General features: G+C 39.1%; 1 protein-coding gene across 2 annotated transcripts in view; it reads right to left on the bottom strand.

The window, feature by feature from the left end:
* The window catches only part of REV3L (REV3 like, DNA directed polymerase zeta catalytic subunit), a 153,383-nt gene that overhangs the window by 73,237 nt on the left and 65,388 nt on the right, over positions 1 to 14,758 (bottom strand). For both annotated transcript variants that reach the window (XM_075202931.1, XM_075202929.1), the window contains 4 exons: positions 8,477 to 8,637; positions 5,281 to 5,377; positions 4,168 to 4,262; positions 368 to 472 (listed from right to left, as the gene is read on the bottom strand). In XM_075202931.1, coding sequence (XP_075059032.1) covers positions 368 to 472; positions 4,168 to 4,262; positions 5,281 to 5,377; positions 8,477 to 8,637 — 458 coding nt within the window. The remainder of the gene's footprint in view (positions 1 to 367; positions 473 to 4,167; positions 4,263 to 5,280; positions 5,378 to 8,476; positions 8,638 to 14,758) is intronic.

The following is a 14,758-nucleotide window of genomic DNA, read 5'->3' on the forward strand; positions in this document are numbered from 1 at the left end:
ACTTCCGTCCCCTTGCTCTTGGAGAGTCATGTCGTGGGCATTCCCGTGTAAGTCGAGCCCTGTAAGGGCGTGGAGAATGTAAAGGCAAGTTTGCCTTTACAAGGCATCAGCGGTTTCAATTTCCCCTGCAAAGTCGCCGATTTCCGGCGACTTGCAGAATTCGGACCTTCAAACATTTACCCCCAGGTCTTCAAATAACACAAGAATCACGGCTTAAACTCTGATGAGAGACTATTTTAAGTTCAGAAGACCAAGGTTTCCTTAAATCTAAAAATGCTATTGGTGTCAATTATTGAACCTAGTAAATGTATTTGATCAGCACATATAGACTGTGTTTATACTTTAATGGATCTTTTTGTTTATTTACCTTGTGAATCTGGTGGACTGATCTGAGAAGATTGCTTCTTCTCTCTACGACGCTGTTTCTCATCTTCCCATATTGCTTGCAGACCTGGATTCTTTCCTATCTGAGCTGTAGTTAAAAACAAAGCAAAATATGACCGTTCTCATAAGTTTATTTTGTTAACAAAAAAATAAAAATGTTAAATGCTAGATGAAAAACAGTAACAAAACAAACAAAAGTGAACAAACATATCCAAATGGTAACAAGTGAATCTTTGGTAAATATATCTGACCTGACTACAGTTTTGCTCCATCCTATACAGTTTTGTATGTGTAGAAGTATGAAACAAATTTTGATCTAATGCCTGCATTTCTTATTATGTAGTTTGCCAACAAATCCTTTATGTATAGATGAACTCCTGTCTACATCAGAAAAGAACAACCTACATCTTTTAGCTGCTCCCTTTTTGATATTTTGTTAAAATGTCAGCATTGTGAGATCACTTGTCATAGAGAGCCAACGATAGCTGGCATCAGAACATTATTACAAATAAGGGTTCATGTGTAGAGGAGACCTAGGCCGTTCAATCCCTTTATAGAGGAAGACTAAAAAGTGATGTAATGACTTTCCCAGGTTTCCAAACAAACTTCCAGAGACACAGCGCTCGCACCAAGTAGTGAGTTATTGATTGTATTGGCTCCCAGGCACACTATTGGAACCAGATACAGTACAGTTTGGAAGTGAGAGCGAGTAGCCGACTGATGGTTTGGAACGTAGATCTATGTCCGGTAGCACAGAGGCCCAGTACATTAGAATGTAGATTTACTATAAGGGCACTTTAGCTGATCCTTTATTTCCTGCCCAAAATATCTGACAGCCAGTGTGTACTGGATGAACTTCCATGGCTATGGAAGTAGATTTATACAGAACCTAGAATTTAATGACTTTAGAGAATAATGCTACATGTGAGTTTTATACTGACTGCACTGGTGTCACTTTTGGTTCTCAATGCCATATTTATCCAACCAGTGGAATGAGGTAATCCTCATTACTGGTCATATGAGTGTATTTATGTTGTAAACGATGCATTACAAAAGAAGCTCTAAATGGCATATTTCCTGCTGGAAAATATTTGGTTGTGAGGAACAGGGAACCTAATGCCTTAATGACAGTAAGGCCATCTCTGTTAAACTGGATACTGTGCATCCTTTCTGCCCTTAACAATCCCCCCCCCACACACACACACACAATCCTTTCCTCTAGAAACTCTTTTCCCTGCCATAAGGCAAAATACAAGAAAGAGTATGAAAAAAAACGCAAGACTGGATTTCCAGTTTTAATTTCACCTTCTCGTACAAATATCAGGGCTGGACAAATTCAGGTCACAAGGGCAGCTAAAAGATGCACCCCAGTGACTGGAGCAGGTTATCTTTCTGTGCTTCCTACTTCCCTTTCCGAACTAGAAGCTGGTTAAGAACAGTCACTCTCCAGTGATATGTTGTTCCCACTGATCAGAGCTCCCAGGCCTGACGTTAAAAGGAGCCAGCTACTACATATGCCACAACATCACAGTATGCCTGGAAGCTGGAATCCCCTTTAATGATTTCCAAAAGATGTAATGCAGAGGTGTTAGAGTCAGCAGACAATACTTAAATGGTCACCGGCTTCTTAAATGCCAGACTGGAAATGCACCCCAAGGACTTTTCCTAAAAGGGAGACATTTATGAGACCAGGTCCACATGAAAAATCAGATGTGTGCTTTCATTTTCTAAACTACACTACGATAAAAGAGCATTTGAATTCAATTGTTTTTCAACATGTATTCCATCTTTTTCCGGAGAACCAGTTTTTGTAGATTGCGCTTCCTATGACTCACCACCCACAGCTGTGAATGATCTAGCTCTCTATACTAGCTCATATATCTTTAGTTATGTGAACTAATAGAAACCCCTCCTTGGCAAATGTGCTACCAGAAAATGGCAGACACCGCTGATGGTGTAAATATGCTATGTACATGCCTGCACACTCACAATTGCTAATGTAAGGCTGGGTATACACTACAAAATTTTCACCCAATGTGTTATATACAACGATTTTACCAACTGATTAAAAAAAAAAGAAAAAGAAGTCCCGATCAGCATGCCAATTCAGTTGTATGCACTATATATGTTTTACAAGATTTACCATCAGATCTGTTCTCTTCATCTGTCATAACCATCGGCTGAAAAGATCATTACTCTGTAAACTCTATGGAGATCCTGATTGTGAGTGCATACACACTGCAGGATCGGAACGACATCGTTCCATCTTTGAACGAGAATTTTACTTCAGTTTAGCAATCAATGAAACGATACGATGTGTTTTGGAATGATAATCACTCATCGTTGCAGTGTACACACTAATGCAATATCAGACCAAACAGTCGTTTATCAGGTGATTGGCCCAATAACCCTGTTCATGCGTACCCAGCCGAATGACACTGTGTTTTTCTGTCAATTTGCAATAAACATACTTATCCAACTTAAAAAAGGAATGCTGTCCTGAACAATTTTATGAACAGGATGCATTTTCAGATTTGTCTTGTATTTATACTAATTAAAAACAATTTAGAGTTAATTGCAATGTGTTAAACTGAAGTGTGTTAATTGCTTTAAAAAAGTGTGCACTTTGGATTAAATTACTAAACGACCAACAGAACTTGGCTTTGGCTACAACGGAAGAAAAAATGTACCAGAAAACACCACAGTGGATTCATAAGAAATCTGAAGTCTTACCTGGACTACCGTTAACCTGTTGTCAAAGTCGAATAATTGGATGAAAGAAAGTATATTAATATTGTTTTACCGTGCGATTGCGATCAGTACGCCACGTGTCATGGCGCAATCGCACGATAAATAACCCACGCATACACTCACATTTATAAAAATAAACTATATACAAGTGAATGTGTAATAGCTCCAATCCACAGTCGTTTATGGACAGATGTTATTTAGTTTAGAGTTAAACATCATAAGGTTATATGTACACGTTAGTGAGATCTAAGGTTCAGGTCACAGGAAACATATGTCAGGTATCATTCAAATCCCCTATTTATCCACAGACGTCCGGTTCAATCGCCGAAAGGATCGCACCTTGCGTATGCTAGTTATGGATGATAGGGAATAAATGATTAGAATGGTATTGTCTGTGTAAAGCTAATAGACAAGTTTGAACTAGTTCTTGGCAGGAAGATTAAATATGCATCTTCTGGAGAGCCGACCCCCCCCACCAATGAATGGCATTGTTTGAACTGGCCAATGACCTGCATTACACTGAACCTTCCTGAAGCCTGAACCTATGGAAACATGCCAAATCATCTGTATTGTTTTCACTGTACATAAGTAGGGGCTCTGGGTCCAGCATTCAGTCACTTTGACAACAGACTTCAGGACTGAATGACACTATGCTGGATCCAGCAGTGTGCAGCACCACGCAGCGTATGTATCGGCTGTACTTATATATTGAACTGTTATTCTTTTGCTAAATAAATTGCTTGTGCTTTGGAACCACACAAATCGCAGAGACAATGATTATTGGAAAACAAAATAACTTTAATACTGTAGAAATAGAATAGGCTGCAGCTGTGTGCATTTATATTATCATTGACCTTCAAGTATCTTTACACTTCCAAATTTGTACAGATATTAAAAAGTAATTCCTTATTTCTGATATACCAAATCAAAACTCCATGTCAAAGCTCTGCAACTAATGTATTTTCAAATGTAGAATTAGATTAGAAAAATATAGGATTTAATAATTGATAAAGGTAAATGAAATAAACATACCTTCAATTTCTTGACGGTTTAAGATATCAGCAGCAACAGCATCCACTTCCAACTCACAGGTACTCTGTGGCTCTACTCCCTCCAGCAATAAAGAACTGCAAGAGATATGTACGCTGGGGTTATACATACCCAGACAATATGGTGCTCACTAGTGAAATACAATGGCCCTCTGAGGATCAACAAATGTTGTTATCTGTATGGTTTAGATAATGGAGTCATTATGTATTATTGGTCTAGTTGAGAATTTAATTGAAAATAATGTAGTTTAATAAGGCTGAAACTAATAGTTTATATGAAAGTAATACAATGAACTCATTTGCCACATTTCTTAATCCATTTCAAGGTGTCATGGTAATATAATTCAGTACTGCAAGAGGTATGATTTCATTGTCATTTCCCTGGGGGCCCAGGGGCTCCTTAAAATAAAAATTCACAAAAAGGTCACCCGACATTTCTGGTCATTTTTTCACACTTGGACAAAATAATAAAATAAATCTCCCCCCCTCCTCGGCAGCTGGGTGAACCTAGATATGCCACGGTCACATGGCATTCCTGTTTTATTTTCGTCTCAGAAGAGTGAGTGAATTTGCAATGCCTGAACAGCGTGGGTGCAGCTGACCACCGGAGTAACATTATCTGTGACCTTTGAGTGAAGAAAGCACTCACATCTGATGTCATTAAATTACATAAACTAACAGGGCATATCTTGTAAGCATGTCAGCACAATACATCTTTTCTTAATGTCATCATTTATATATCAAACAAATGCAAAGCATTGAGAAGTATATAGGGGCACCAAGGCTGGAAAACAGCATACAAATAAAATGTCTTTATGGCTAAAAATAGGTGTTAAACTGGACCTCAAGACAAGCTTTGATGACAGTGCGCAGACCGCGTTACTCTCGAGAGTAACTCGGTCAATTGAATCTGCCCCTTAGTATCAAAATTAACAGATAACAGCTCGCTTAGAAGCAATTAATGTCTTGATTGAAAAATAAATAAAAACGGACAACTAATAGGTCTTATAGTATATTTTGCAGAAACAGGTTTTTCCACCACATATAAATGTTACCATTGTAGCCTAAGGAATATATAGTGCTTATATTTGCAAACCTTGGGATTTCCTCTTCCTCCCACTGCATAAAGCTTGCATTAAAAGAGCTTCCTGGGATCGTATCTTTCCTCACTCTCATGTCTTGTGATCCATCTCCTAAACAAAAGAAAGAAATAAGATGTATGTAACATCAAGCCAGCAAACTTCCAAAACCTAGTATGACCTTGTATTTTGTGTGTTTCAAACACCAATTACATCTTTAAATATTCTTTAAGTACACTGTACAATAAAACACAGGGATCTCAGAAATCCAGGATGTGACAAAGGGAGAGGGGGTACAGTAAAAGATCAGCGTTGCATTATGGTAGGCTTGAATAAGTCACTTTTCTTGTACAGGATCCATTCTGCACCATTCTAAGTGTTCTGTTTGTTTAAACTGTAATAGGAATCTATTGCACCACAAGTCAGAAAGCCATTAGAAGGAAGAGAGATATTACAGTGTACAGGGCTCAGACATCTGCCGACAATCTGAAACGGCACACAATGATCTTATTTAGTAGTTTAGATGCTGCCGACTAGGATTGAGAATGTGTGGCACTAAAGGACAAATAAGAAATTAAACAATTAGTTCCGTGAACACTGTGAGGACAGAAGAACAAACTCAGACAGTCAGGCCAACAATTGTGTATCATTGTGCGTTCATTTCTGATACATCTACACCAAAGAGATGAGACATAGGGAAAAGTTTTGCTTAATATTCACGGCAGCAGTGTCTTTTAGAATGAATCTTACATTTGTTTCCTGAACCTTGTAAACAATAGTTTGCAAAATGCGGTTGGAACAGAAAAAAATGACCATGTTTAACTATTTAGAATTGAGTTCAGGATTGCACAGCATGGAAGGGGCAATAATATTGTATGTGAAGTAATTCTCAATGACTCAAAAGATGTAGATCACCTCTTCAAATTGGTGCATTACTGCAAATCGTTTAAATGTTCTTTCGGCACTGTCAAAGGTAACAAATCACTGGGAACCAATGAAGATCTGCTTCAAAAATCATAATGCTTTGTTGTCACACAGACTTGCCAAGATAGTCATAATATAGCCCAAATAAGCTGAAACAGCTCTTTTCTTATTCCAATCTATTTTTATTCTGATGATAACCCTATATATTTTAAAGTTTTATCCACTATACGCAAACAATAACATGGGTGGATGCGGAGACAGAAATGCACCTCTAGACAGAATGTTTGCCTTGCTTGGGGCTCACTGGGATTTAAAGGGGGATTTCTGGGCAGCATGTAAAGTGCTAAAGAGGAGCCTCACTGAGCAACAAGAAAGTGACCAACACTGCCACCTGCAGGGCTGACTTTCTAAGCTGGGGGGAGAGCTAAACAAATGCACATAAAACGAAATCTCTTTTGTTGGGGAAATTATGTTCAAGACCTCAGATTTATTACTTCCTTTTGAACTGATTAAGGCTAAGAAAATGGCAAAGTACCAAGATTCTATTCTTCTGAAGAAAAAAACCCCACAAAGGTTTTTACTAGAACAACTATTCAGAACAAAGGCTGCTGTTGGCAGATTCGTTGAAGCAAGGACAATCCTTTTCGTGTATACATATGAATTATATAGGCATGAAAGTGATGGATACCTGCATATATAAGTAGATGTATGTTTGTTCAGTGGCATTTTTTTCTTATAAAATATTGCCTCTCATACAAAAGCAAAACATTTTTTGAACAAGCAATGGCCTGAAGGACAGTCTTACTGTGCTTATACTGTAGCTGCCAATAAATTCCAAGTGGTGGGTGCATGTTATGGGAAAAATGTCTCAGGATCCTTGTCCTTTAAAGAATACTTAGCAGGCTGTAAGTTCTACAAACAGCTCCATGGAAACAAGAATTCAGAGCAAGCTTAGCATGACTCAGTACTGTTTGACCAGAATGTACACTAAATCAGTTCCAGATGCACTAACTGACAGGCAGCAGCCTGAAGGCGGAGCAGATGCAATGTGACCTCGTATTAAAAGATCATGACATGCCTGCATTCACACACACGAGATCAGTGATGTAGCCTTTTACTGAATGTTAAGGAGGCAAATATTCCTATTACCACAAGAATGTCTAGAAGCCTTTCATTGGTGCATAACAAAATTAAAAGGACACTTAATATAAAAATACCTATTAAAATATATCATCATAATTTATATAATGCTTTAGAATTGGGAACAAACAGTAAAAAACAATACTTGGTAATACACAGACAGAAAGACAGAGGTGAGAAGGCCTTGCTCGCAAGCTTACGATATATCTATTATATTCTATTATGTATTAAAATATAGCATGGTGGCTAAGCGGTTAGCACTTCTGCCTCACAGCACTGGGGTCATGAATTAAATTCCTGACCATGGATTTATCTGTGTGGAGTTTGTATGTTCTCCCTGTGTTTGCGTGGGTTTCCTCCGGGTGCTCCGGTTTCCTCCCACACTCCAAAATCATACTGGTAGGTTAATTAGTTGCTATCTAAATTGACCCTAGTCTCCCTCTGTCTGTCTGAAAGATATCCATGACAACATTATTAACCTTTTGCATTCTCCTACTGCTCATTCTAATAAGTACAATGTTTGCGGCTGTACAGAAAGCAAGTTATTAGTTCTACACATTCCCAAATGACACTGTGCATGGTAGGGAATATTTTTTATTCATTTTTATTACTTTTTTTTTTTTTATAAATGACAAAAGTTGAAGCTACTGGCTTTTGATGCAAAAAAACATTAAAAATGCTTGAGTGAAAACAGAATAATTTAAAATTATTATTTAATGTTATTGTATTTCATGTAAATCATGCCTGTAGAATCAGTGTTTTGTAGGAACATGTATATTTTAAGATATAGCATAACCAATAGTGTGTAGGTTAACCTGCGGGTTCATGTCACAGCTAGAAAATCCCTTTTTGGTCAAAAAACTCACAATACCTCTATCTTTGATAACACACTGCAGCTGTAGTGCTATAATTCCTATGATACTCAGACAGACTGGCTTAGGTTGAAAGCATTCTTAGTTCAATAGCTGCTGTAGTGCAGCATCTAAAATCAATAAGCAGAGTAGGATAAGCTTGTAGTAATGCAAGAGAAATTTCCATTGTTAAAAGTCCAGCACTATAATGCATTGTATAGAAATCTCTCTCTTAAGAATGAAAAATAAAGCAATTAACTTTTGTTAAAAATGATTTTAAAAAAATACAAAATGTCACCTTTTCTACGCGCCCTTCTGAATTTGACAGCAGAAAGATTGATCAGATTCATCCCATACAAGTTGTAGTCAATGAAGAGCTGCAGAAGATAGGGTATATGGGCCTCATGAGGCTGGTAGCACTTATTCATTACAGCTCCACCTTGTAGCAGCTCACTCACTCTGGGAATGATAGAGGGAAAACAAGGTTCTTAAAGCTTTAGGAAATAAAATGGAGAGCAGATGTAACTTTTATAAGCGTTCTTTCTTATAGACTGTAATGCTTTTCAATTATCTAGAGAAGCAGTATGTTTAAATATTACCGAAATATGTGTGTGTATAATACATACACACAAAATAACCTTGACAACATGTATACTATTCTCCTGATAATAAACCAACTGGGGCTCTCTAAGCTGACCTATAATGTATAGCAGTGATTTTTAGCCACGTTGTCTAGACACATTTATCTGCCCCTATCAGAGGGTGGATGTGTCGCAAGAATTTAGCGGTTATAGATGAAATTCGGTAAACGATAATAGAAAAATGCAATTGGATGACATGTGAACTACATTTTTTCTTGAATGTAAAATTATTGAGCCAAGAATGTTGTTAAAGTACAAGGTCTATCTTACCTATTCCCCACCTGCAGCTACATACCTGCCCCACCCCTCATTACTCAAAGCCCAGGCCACTGCCAACCAAATGCAGCAGAGGGAGTCCTTCCAAGTCATTTAAACAGAGCAGAATAGAATGATTGCGTGGCACTGACCCCCCAGCTGCTACATATATGGAGGAGTTAAGATAGACCGTACTTGTTCGATCCTAAACATGTCAGTTAAATGTAATGAGAATCGTTCATGATTATGGTTTATATTCCAACATTGTCATATTATGAAAAATATTAACATTTTAAAATGTACACGGTAATGTGTAAAAATTTAAATGTTTAGGTACCACTGATCTACACATTAAAGTATGTGTTGTGGCCTGTGCATAGATACTAGAGATGCTAACTGACCACTTTTGGTGTCTTGTGTTTTGGATTCGGATTTGCTTGAGGTTTTGGGTTCGGATTTGTTTCTCAAAACACCTGACAAAAGGTTTTGGTTCGGATTTAAGGTTTTGGATTCGGATTTATTTTGAAAAAAACATAAAAAGTGCTAAAAACCAGTTTTGTGGTTTTCACTCCTACGCTATTATTAACCTCAATAACATTCAATAGCAATCATTTCCACTAATTTCCAGTCTATTCTGAACACCTCACAATATTGTTTTTAGGCCAAAAGGTTGCACCGAGGTAGCTTGAGCACATAATGCCAAAAAAAAGAGGTACAAGATGGAATTGTTCTGGGCCCTCCCTCCCACCCTCGCGAGATTCGACGCAAGACTTGGACAACAGAGCCTCGTTTTCAATTTTTTGCCCGCCGGAAATATCCGAACAGTGCTCGGATCCTGTTCGGATCCGCACTGTTCGGGTGGGCTCGGATTAGCGGAATCCGAGCCCGCTCATCTCTATGGATTACCCTTGTGTTTTGGTTTTGCCAAACCGCCATTGCGTTTTGGTTTTGTTTGGTTTTGTTTTGCTATTTTGTTTAAAAATCAATGTTTTTAGGTATAAAATAACCAAATTTAGTGCTCCACCTGTTTCTTGGATAAGTAATGTAATTGTAAAGCTAATAAATTATCCAAAAGACAGTTTAATTCCTGGTAGGCCTTCATTAATTCTACACACAAACCAGATTGTCTTCCTCTCCATCTATGCATATTGGCAATGCAGCCATCGTCTTTGAGTGTATATTACACCCTACACTTATACTTAAATATGTAAAGAAATGGACAAAGGCAGTGTGGTTTCTGTCTCTATAGGCCCCCCTCCACTTGTAGAAAATACAAAAAAATTCAGCCGTTATAGACTGTACAATATTAATTGAAATGGAGAAAGGCAGTTTGGGGTCACTGTGTGTATGACACCCTACCCATAATGAGAAATTGCCAAAACAGCAGCCTTTCAAGACGGTACGTGATATAGAAATGCCCCAAGTCCCTTTCCTCTTTGGGGGTAGATTGCACCCTACACTTAAATAGAAAGTTTTAAAAACATGTTATCGTCATTATCTTGAGCTTCATCCTCACCCTCATCAGTGTGTACGTCAACATCACAGACTATCAATTCATCGGCGCTTGAATCCGCCATTAGAGAACAGTCAGTGCTTGGATGTCTTTGATGGTGAAGGCCTTCCTCGTGGAAGATGTAGTTCATTTTTATAAACATCATTTTCTCCACATTTTTGGGAAGTAACCTTCTACGGCGATCACTGACTAAGTTCCCGGCTGTGCTGAACACGCTTTCAGAGTACACACTGGAGGGTGGGCAGCTTAGGTATTGCAAAGCAAGTTTGTACATGGGTTTCCAAATGGCCTGCTTTTCTTCCCAGTAAGGAAAGGGACTGTCTGACATTTCCATATCAATTACCTCTTGAAAATAATCCTCCCCCATCCTTTGCATGTTAATACTCATATTGGATGGAGTTATGGGCAAAGTGACACATTTTTTGGAAAAATCCTTCAAACCAGCCCAGATGTTCAACTGTTCTAGTCTGCCCTCTGCGTCTTCACTGCTTCTTTTAGGAAAAATTTAATTTTTACGAGCAGCAGCTTCTTGAGAAACTGAAGGAGGACACGTCGTCAAGCCAAGGCCCAGTTCCGGCGGACAACTTGCTGAGCAATAGCTCCTTGCAAAAGTTCACATCTCGTTCATTTTGAAGTAAAGACTCAATGTAGGTCTTAAACCTTGGATCAAGCACAGTGGCCAAAACGTAGTGATCCGAGTTCAAGATCTTAACTTAAGCAAATTAAGTGCTTGATCTACAAGGCCAGCATACTTTGCAGAATTGCTTGCTTTCATCTCCTCCTTCAGTTTCTCAAGCTGCTTTTCCAATAGTCTAATTAAAGGAATGACTTGGCTAAAACTAGCAGAATCTATCAATCACATCTCTTAGTTTGCGTAACAAATTGTCAGCTGTATGCCTGTTAGTGAAGCCAGTGATGCAAAGAGTGGCCTGCCTGTGATAAATGTTACATAGTGGTGTACATGCTGCTGCTGTTCCTGCTGGTGAAGGCGAATGACCAACCCAGTGGGCTGTTACAGTCATATAGTCTTTGGTTTGACCACTTCCACTTGTCCACATATCTGTGGTTAAGTGGACAGTGGGTAGAATGGCATTTTTCAGCGCAATCTCTACATTTGCACACACTTTTTGGTATAGTTGTGGAATAGCTTTACGGGAAGAATGGTGTCGCGATGGAATTCTGTAACGCGGACACAAAACCTCAATTAACTGTGAAAAACCAGCTGCGTTTATTGTGGATATTGGACGCAGATCTAACACTAACATGGCAGCCATGGTGTCTGTGATTCGCTTGGTAACTGCTGTCATATTTGCTTCCCCTAGCAAATGATTGTTTCACAGTTAATTGTTGAAATGTAGGACTGCTCTTTTTCTTGGCCTTCCTCTGGGCTGACAATTCACCCCCAGCAGCAGCAGTGGGACTAACGCTTTCTTCAGAGGAATCAATTATAGGGCAGGAGTCATCCAGCCTTAATAAGGGGGATTCAGGGCTAACTCCAAGCGCTACTGAGGATATTGATGAGGATGGTGTGGTGGGTGTATTTTGTAGCCGTCGGGATGTCGGTGAGCGGAGGGTCCTAGCTGATGATGGAGTGCTTGTAATTTTTTTGGAAGAACTTTCAGCTTTTTCCAACACTTTGCCATGAACTCTCATTAAATGGCGTAACATAGACGAGGTTCCAAGATGTCCCTCCCTCGACTGACTGTGGCTTGACATACACTACAAATGGCTATACAGTTGTTATCTGGATTGGGGTAAAAATAATTCCACACAGAAGTGGATTTTTTTGTTTTATGGCCAGGCATGACAATGGCCTTTTTCTTGTCACGTGCCAGAACTGCTGCCACTGGTGCAGGACTTACACAAACAACCTCATCCTCATCAACATCCTCATTAGCGCCCTCGTCGCCTACACAAATCTTCCCCTCATCCTCTTCTAATTCCAAAGTGGCATCCTCAATTGGTGTATCACCGGCTACACTCGGGCTGTTCAGGCACACATCAGCAGAACTGCTGAAAGGGCCCTTCTTTTAAAGACCACAACGGGAGGGGGCGGGGCCAATCGCGGGCAGAAGGCGGGGTTAACGCAGGCCAGCCAATCAGAGCAAATGAGGGGCGTGATTATGCAACCCCCCCCCCCCTAAACATAAAGTCTAGATCCGCCCCTGCTTCTTTATGGGTACACTAACAGAATGCTCACGATTAGACATCCCACTGTTGGATGGACTTTCCACAGGGATTGTTGTCATTTCTGATTCAGAGCATACATTATCCTCTAATGCCTTACTGTTTTCTTGCAGCTCGGCTTTGACGCGTAACAATAGTTGTGCACCACTTTTAGACTCCAAATGACTTGGTCTTGCTTGGTCACGAGTGACCGTACAAGAAGGAGGCTCGGTAACATTTTTGGATGTGCCACTAATAGAGAAAGGCGAAGGCCTCATTCTTTCTTTGCCACTGCGTGTGTAGAATGACATGTTGGCATTATTTTTTTAAAATCGGCAGATAACTTTTCCTCAGTTACACCTCTTTTTCGCTTCAACACTGTACATTTTTTTTTGGTGTGTTTTTTTCCCAGATTTAAAAACACTATGTACTTTTACATCGCCTTTCCCAGATGACGTACTGGGAACACTACCATCAGGACTGGTGACAGAACCTGGTTGCTGATTCTGCTCATATGTGGACTGCTTTGAATCCATTTTAATGAGCCCAAAGCACTTGTAGTGCCAAAAATTGTCTTATATAGATACTGCTGACAAATATGACTTTTTTTGACAGCCAGAAAAATTACTGTAAAACACTGGGGAATATTGGACACCCCAAAAGCACTTGGAAACCTCCTCTATTACTGCTCTAACAATTGCAAATCCAATTGGTATTTATATTAGAATTGTATAAAAATAGAATAGAAACAGTTATGTGTACAATTACTGCTCTGTCCCTGCGCTAATATAGCCTGTGACCTAATCCTGCTCTCTCCCTCTGTCAAATGGTGATGGATTACTGTGGAGGCTGGTATTTATGCTTTTCAAATCTCGCGAGAACCGAGCTCAGAAATGCGAATACGTCACAATGACGTTTTGCCTCGATTTCGATTCCGAATGGGCGGGAGAGTACCGAGCCGCACGGCTCGGTACTCTGATAGGCGAAATTCGGATGGATTCGGATCTCGGGGAACCGAGCCCGCCCATCTCTAATAGATACCCACTGCACACTTTATTTATAATAAAATAAAAAGAAGGTATTATATTTACGGTCAACTCACACAAGGATAAAACTCTTTGGAATAATGGGTAGGCCATAAAAACAAGCACGTTTAGCCATTGTGTGAAATGTGACTGCTGCTGACTATACTGCAATGGATAGAAACAGGACAGAAGTGGAGAACCAGATTGGCAACACATGTTTAGCAGTTTCAACTTTACGTTTCATGAGTACAAGATAGGGACTTTAGCTTCTGTAGCAATAAGACTTGAAGACCATTTACACAGATTATTATCATCACTGTGTATAAAACTCAAGACATATCCCATGTATTTCATAGAGGAACTTACAAATAGAAACAACTAAACGTACATTTCAAAAAACTGGTACAAATATCCGAGAGGGCGCTGCTTGTGAACTTACAACCTGCCCCAATGTTCACAGCCCTTTCTGACTGAAACTTCCCACAAAGCTACTGAGCGGCTTTCATCTGGATTTCCTAGATTCTATAGGGTCCTCTTTATGTACCCTACACTGCACATTAACTTCAGAGGCTATTATTCACACATCTCTTTGTGTGCTGTGATATCAGTGTATTGAACATAAAACTGTAATTCTTATTCTGATACCATAAGTGTGCAATTGCACAACACAATACCTACTGTTCCCTTTCTTTTGTCATATGCAGAATGAACATTTTCAACTCTTTATGGTTATTTTAAGGGATATAAAATGACCCAGTATTGTGATTTTTATCTCAATGACAAAACCTTAAAAGCAATGAAGCTCAAAATGTTAAAAAATAATTTACTTTCTTCTAAACAAGAAATAAATGGCAAGAACTAGGTTACTTAAAAATACCCACAAGAATTTCTATTCCCCACTAAAAAGCAAAGATGTCGGCTCCAGAGAGAGGTATAAGTATAGAGAAATAATTGTGTTATAATCCCAATGAGCTTCTTAA

The sequence above is a fragment of the Mixophyes fleayi genome, chromosome 3 (genome assembly GCF_038048845.1).
Source record: "Mixophyes fleayi isolate aMixFle1 chromosome 3, aMixFle1.hap1, whole genome shotgun sequence".
Classification (NCBI taxonomy): domain Eukaryota; kingdom Metazoa; phylum Chordata; class Amphibia; order Anura; family Limnodynastidae; genus Mixophyes; species Mixophyes fleayi.